General features: G+C 38.0%; 1 protein-coding gene across 1 annotated transcript; it reads left to right on the top strand.

Moving 5' to 3' along the window:
• The first annotated feature begins 3,900 nt into the window (after positions 1-3,900).
• Positions 3,901-4,410, top strand: LOC118490357. Its single transcript, XM_035987944.1, has one exon. The coding sequence runs from the start codon at positions 3,901-3,903 to the stop codon at positions 4,408-4,410; it is 510 nt and encodes a 169-aa protein (XP_035843837.1).
• The last annotated feature ends 1,356 nt before the right edge of the window (positions 4,411-5,766 follow it).

The raw sequence follows: 5,766 nt of genomic DNA, 5'->3' as shown, positions 1-5,766 counted from the left end.
TTGAAAAACATCATCATAAGTGGGCCGACATTATCGTATCCACACACATGCAAATGGGACTTGGGAATTAATTGGGCAGACTTGTGGAGGACTTGTGAGGGTTGGCGGCACATGCTGGACAAGAAAATAAGCATCATCACTCACAATATTGAAGGAGTGCACATGCTTTTGGGGTATTATAAATTTTCATCATCCAAGAGACAACATCGTATATATGTGTTGATTTTTGGAACATTGGGAAACTACACACATGCAAGGCCATTAAATTAAATCACAATACAAATATCAATACAAATATCATTTATCATCACAGGTAGCACATGCTAGACAATTTTGGACAACATATGCACGTGGAGATTGGAACAAAAAAGAGGGTTGTTGGGCCGCGTATATGAATATTGGTGCTTTGGACGGCAGACAAGACAAACTGGGCTTTGTTTGTTTATAAATCAAAACATTATCATCAATTGGGCCGCATATTGGATTGGGCCACACATCCACGCAAACACTAGTGGCGGCAGACATTGTACTTGGGAGAGGACATCATTGGCAGGAACGAAAAGACATATGATCGATATTAGGGGCAGCGATATAGAGGATTCTTTGGCTCTGGAACCTCATCATCCTCATCATTAATCTACCAACAAGATCCGAATCATGAAGTCATCATTCTCTCAAGCCGTTGAAGATCGAACGAGTATCATGAGTGGCTAAATCTTTCGTGGACCCTTCGGGTGAATGATTCACACTTTTAATTCTAGTTTCTGTTTTGTATTGAGATTTGGATTTGTAGTCGGGTGACAACCGACTATTTGCGTGATTATATAATTTGTGTGACTAACAAATCCTGAGTGACAGTCAGAGTTATAATTATGTTTTGAATCCAATTATGCTTTTGTTGATTGAATGATTCCTATGTATGTTTGTTTTAATATTTATCTGATCAATTAATATTAAGATTTTGAACGGCATAGGTAATTGGTAGATGTGACAGATTTACTATTCAATCAATAGCATCCAATAAAATCGGAACTAGGTTATTAGTAATTACAGAATCTGAATCCCGGAGTGATCACCTTTTCTCATCATTGTTTATTACAACTCAATCTTTTTCTTAATTGCAACTTGTTTCATGTGTTTTTAATTCCATATCAGTTTCATAATCATCAGTTAGTTTAGGAAAATTTACAGACAAAACGTGTAACACTAACCATATGCTCCTCGTGGATTCGACACCCGACTTACCATGTCTATAGGTAAAGTTAGGTTATTATTTTTGAGTGGCCCACGACAGCCTCATCAGATATTCAAAAAATGAAGTAGGTCGCATGGGAAGATGTTTTGGCTCCAAAAGAGGTAGGGGGCTTGGGTATTATCTCACTGAAAGATGCAAATCTTGCTTTGTTGGTGAAGTGGTGGTGGAGGTTTAAGGTGGATGTGAACACTTTGTGGAGAAAGGTGGTGTGGAGTATACATGGCGGCTCAAGGAATTGGAACTACATTTCTACGATGCTGACGCTACCTAGCCCTTGGAAACACATTGGTGGGATCTCAAAAGATTTTGAATCGGTGGGCGTTTGCTTACCGTCTCTGATTCGGGGGGTATATGGGAATGGTAATTTAATCCGTTTTTGGATGGATTGCTGGATTGGGGAGATGCCGTTAAGATATAGATCCCTAGTTTGTTCGTGATTGAAAGCTCGAAACATGCGTTGATTAAGGATAAAATGGGGTGGGCCGAGAGTGTTTTGATCCTCAGTTTTCATTGGAGTAGGAAGCAGCAAACTCCCAGAGAAATTTGGGAGCTGAACAACTTGGTCACTTTATTAGGTTTTGTGGAGAAAGGGGTGGGTGAAGATAGGTGGAAATGGTGCCTCGATACATCCGGAGACTTCACGGTTAAAAGCACTCGAACTAGGCTGCGTAGTTCATATCTAGTGGATAATGGGTTCAGATTCGAATGGAATAACTAGGGGCCTATCAAAGTTAATTTCTTAGCTTGGAGGGTGGCCAGAAATCGGGTACCTACTAAGTCGGAGTTGACCAGACGGAATGTACAGGTCGGGACGATTCGCTGCAGTAGGTGCAGTGACGGGGACGAGACCGTGGATCATCTCTTTGTATCCTGCAACCTCGCTCAAAAGGTTTGGGATGTTCTGATGTTGTGGTGTAAAGGTGTTGCTTTGATCGCCTTTTCTTCCAAGGATCTTGTTCAAGCGCACTAGTTCATTGGTGGATCAAATATTTGGAAGAAAGCTATATATACGATAGTGCAAACGTCTATTTGGTGTATTTGGAGGAGTCGGAACAAATTGATTTTCCAGCAGGAGCAACCGAATTTTAGGAAGATTATGGAAGACATCAAGGCTCTCGGTTTCTTGTGGCTTAAGAGCCGCTCGAAATATTTGTAGGAAAGACACTATTAAAGGATAAATTATTCAACTTAATCAACATCATCTTGTACTTGTTTGAATGTTTGATGATAATAATTTATAGTTGGTTTACGATGATTTTTATGAATTTACAATAATTTTAGATTTTTTTTAGTTTTATATATAATAAAATATATATTTTTATTATAATTATCACAAATGTATATAACCAAAGACTGTATATATAATATTATTTCTTAAGTTTATATGTTTAATATACTAAATGAGCTTAAGGTTAAGGCTCTATTCGAGCTCGACAATCCTGACTTGATTCAAGATTTTAACACTTGATTCAAAATTTTAACAATCTGATGCTAAATAACTTACGAGTGGCCGAACTTCTTTACATCCCTATGCAGTTTGATTCTTTGTTTGTGGTCAATTATTTAATATATTTTGATTTTAGTCCAATTAGGATGAGTTCATTGGAGAACAAATAATTTTACTTGTAAAAAAATCATTAAAAAATCAATTTTACCTAGAAAAAAAAATATTTTTACATAAATACTTTGGAGCTTTTTCCATATAAGCAGATATAGAAGACGTTCAAATAAAAAAAAATTAATTTTGTAAAAAATAATTACTTTTTTATTTTTCATTTTTTATTAAAAAGATTTTACATGTATTTATATGTAATAGTTCCAAAAAAGATTAAGTAAAATATAATTCGTTACATGTAAAAATGAATTTTTTAGATTTTTTTACATGGTTTCTCAGTTCCTTAATTTTTTGTGGTTCCTCGTTGAATCTCACACCAGTCTAACATTTTTTTTGTGTTAGGAGACTAGTGTTTGATAGTGAATTGGGTTTTTGATGCCTAAAATCATAATTCGATTAAAAAACAATATAAATAATGGTTAGTTACATCATGTCAAAGCCAAAGCAATTACACTTTTAGGTCAATCTTATTTAGCCAAACTTATTCTGATTTTTTTGTTGAAAATGAAATTCAAACAGAATACAAATTCACTTTTTAGTTTGGTTTTGAACCATTTGAATTCAGTCTGGTTCGCTATTTTATTTCGACCGGAAATAGCTTTAAACCGGACAAACCATATAAACCGAACAAATAGAAACTAAATCATAAAACCCCTATTTTATGTTTTAACTTGTAGCCCAATGCACGTCCCATAAAATCCTGTGGGCTTTAGTGTAGAAGTTATTTAAGCTTTATGTGATGGTATTGGGCTTCCTATTTGTGTATTCATTTATATCAAGCCCACTATTTTCCCAATGATAGACCCTTTTTGCTAAAAGTCAAATAGATAAGCATTTGAAGGCACATCTCATGGAAACTTAATATAAACACAATTTTTCAACTATTTATCCCTTTATTTACATATTGGCGCAGGATAAAAACGGGACGATCAACTCATATGGGTCAAAGGAAAGTGGATCGGTTAGATAGGGTTGGCTTTGGGTGAAGAATCCATGTTAAGATCAAGAATGGAGAGAGATTAGAGAATTGATGGGTATATTTCAGCAAGTGAAGATCGCAGAAAAAAGGGATGTGTGGAAATGGGCGAATGATTTCAATGAAGGGTACTCCGTAAAAGCAGTCAGAATGGAACTTGCGGGTATGCAAAATGTAGCAAGGACGGAACAACATTTTGTCTGGAACTCGTGGGCGCCTTTGAAAGCAAACTATCTGGCGTGGCAAGCAATAGAAGGAAAAATAGCTAGCAAAATCGCGTTGACGAATAGGGGATGCACCTTCGACAACTTGGTGTGTGATCGATGCGGCCTGAACAATGAAGATACGAATCATATACTCGTGGGGTGCCTATGGGCAAGAACAACGTGGTGGCATGTATGTCGGTGGATCGGTATCCAATTCCCTGTAGTGGCTGAGTCTGTGAAGGAAATCTTGGTGTATATGCAATCCCAAATCGGCTCGAGGAGATGGAAGAAAATAATAAATGTAGCGGCCCTTGCAACAATTTGGAGACTATGGGAGGCAAGGAATGTCACACCCTAACCGATGGCGGAATCATCGGGGCGCGACACTGAGCGAAACAGATTGTCCAGAAGTTTCCATAACAACTATATTTACCAGATATTTAAGCAACACGTCCCATACCATGTCATAAATGATAATACAATTATTACAGAAAAGAACTATTCAAATTGTTTTGTTCCGACAACTCAGATTTTTATTACAGACAAATGTTTATTGTTGACCTAGGTCTTTCCTAGCCTAGATTTCAAAGGAAAGAAAGCAAATAAGCATCCTAAGCACCTGTCACATACGTTAAAGTAAAAGTCAATACACATAGTGTAAAGGTGAGCATACAAGTTTAATAGATATAATAGAGTTCGAAATCGATTACGCATAACCAGCACGTACACATAGTGAAATGAGGCATGTTAGTTATCGACATGAAACTATCGATACCAATGACTGCGGGTTGACTGCCCAAGGCAGTTCGCGATACACACTCACCACTGTGAGCCATGTAACTAATTGTCCTTAACAACCCCTGAGTGAACAGGTGCTGAGTCCAAACTATAGTACTATCGTTGCTAAGGCAGGTAGACAGCATCCATGTGTAAACATAACAAACAAGCATTCATTAAGTCACGTATAACATGCGGTAACGGTTAGCGTTAAAAGTATTGCGTAGTGTGTTCGATGTGATTTAGAATAAGTAACGTATGTAACACCCAAAAGTGCATAACGCAAAAGGGATCGAGTATACTCACAACGATTGATGGATTGAAGGGAGCGCTAGAGAGTAAGGTTAGCCTGATTAGAACGATAGCATAACGATGAGTGACGCGCAAAACGATGCAAGTATAAGTGGGTCGAATAGCAGTTCGATCGGATGGTAGTCCGACCGGACAGCTGTTCGTTCGAGTGACAGTCAACTCGGATGGTCATCCGATCGGATGACCCTTCGAGTGGATTGTTTCTTCCTTTAGGAAGGATGTGTTTGTGTATGATGGCTTGACTTTTGAAGTTTTTGTTGTAGTATTTTGAAAACATAGAAGTATCACTACCTTTCAAGTCGGTCGCTCGGATGGTAGTTCGATCGTACGACAACCCGATTGGTTGGACACTTTAATGAGAACAAGTCCACAGCAGGATGGTCACTCGATCGGATGGCCGTCCGATCGGGTGGCAATCCTTGTGCATGGAACATGTTGAAAATTGTTTAAGAACTGAAGTTTTAAATGTCACATGTTCGAGTGGTTAATCCGATCGGATGATAGTCCGATCGGACAACAACTCGTTCGACGTTCAGACTTCAAATGTTGGTAAACAGTTTAAGTGTGGGACCCAAGGTGTAGATCGATCGGGTGACAACCCGTTCGGATGACAGTTCGATTGGAC

This window comes from Helianthus annuus, chromosome 3, assembly GCF_002127325.2.
Source record: "Helianthus annuus cultivar XRQ/B chromosome 3, HanXRQr2.0-SUNRISE, whole genome shotgun sequence".
Classification (NCBI taxonomy): Eukaryota; Viridiplantae; Streptophyta; class Magnoliopsida; order Asterales; family Asteraceae; genus Helianthus; species Helianthus annuus.
The sequence above is the reverse complement of the archived record's forward strand: the minus strand, read 5'-3'. Positions and strand labels throughout refer to the sequence as shown.

What these genes read in the sequence shown, in the direction of transcription:
- LOC118490357 (XM_035987944.1), top strand. Translation starts at nt 3,901, where the DNA reads ATGGGTATATTTCAGCAAGTGAAGATCGCAGAAAAAAGGGATGTGTGG.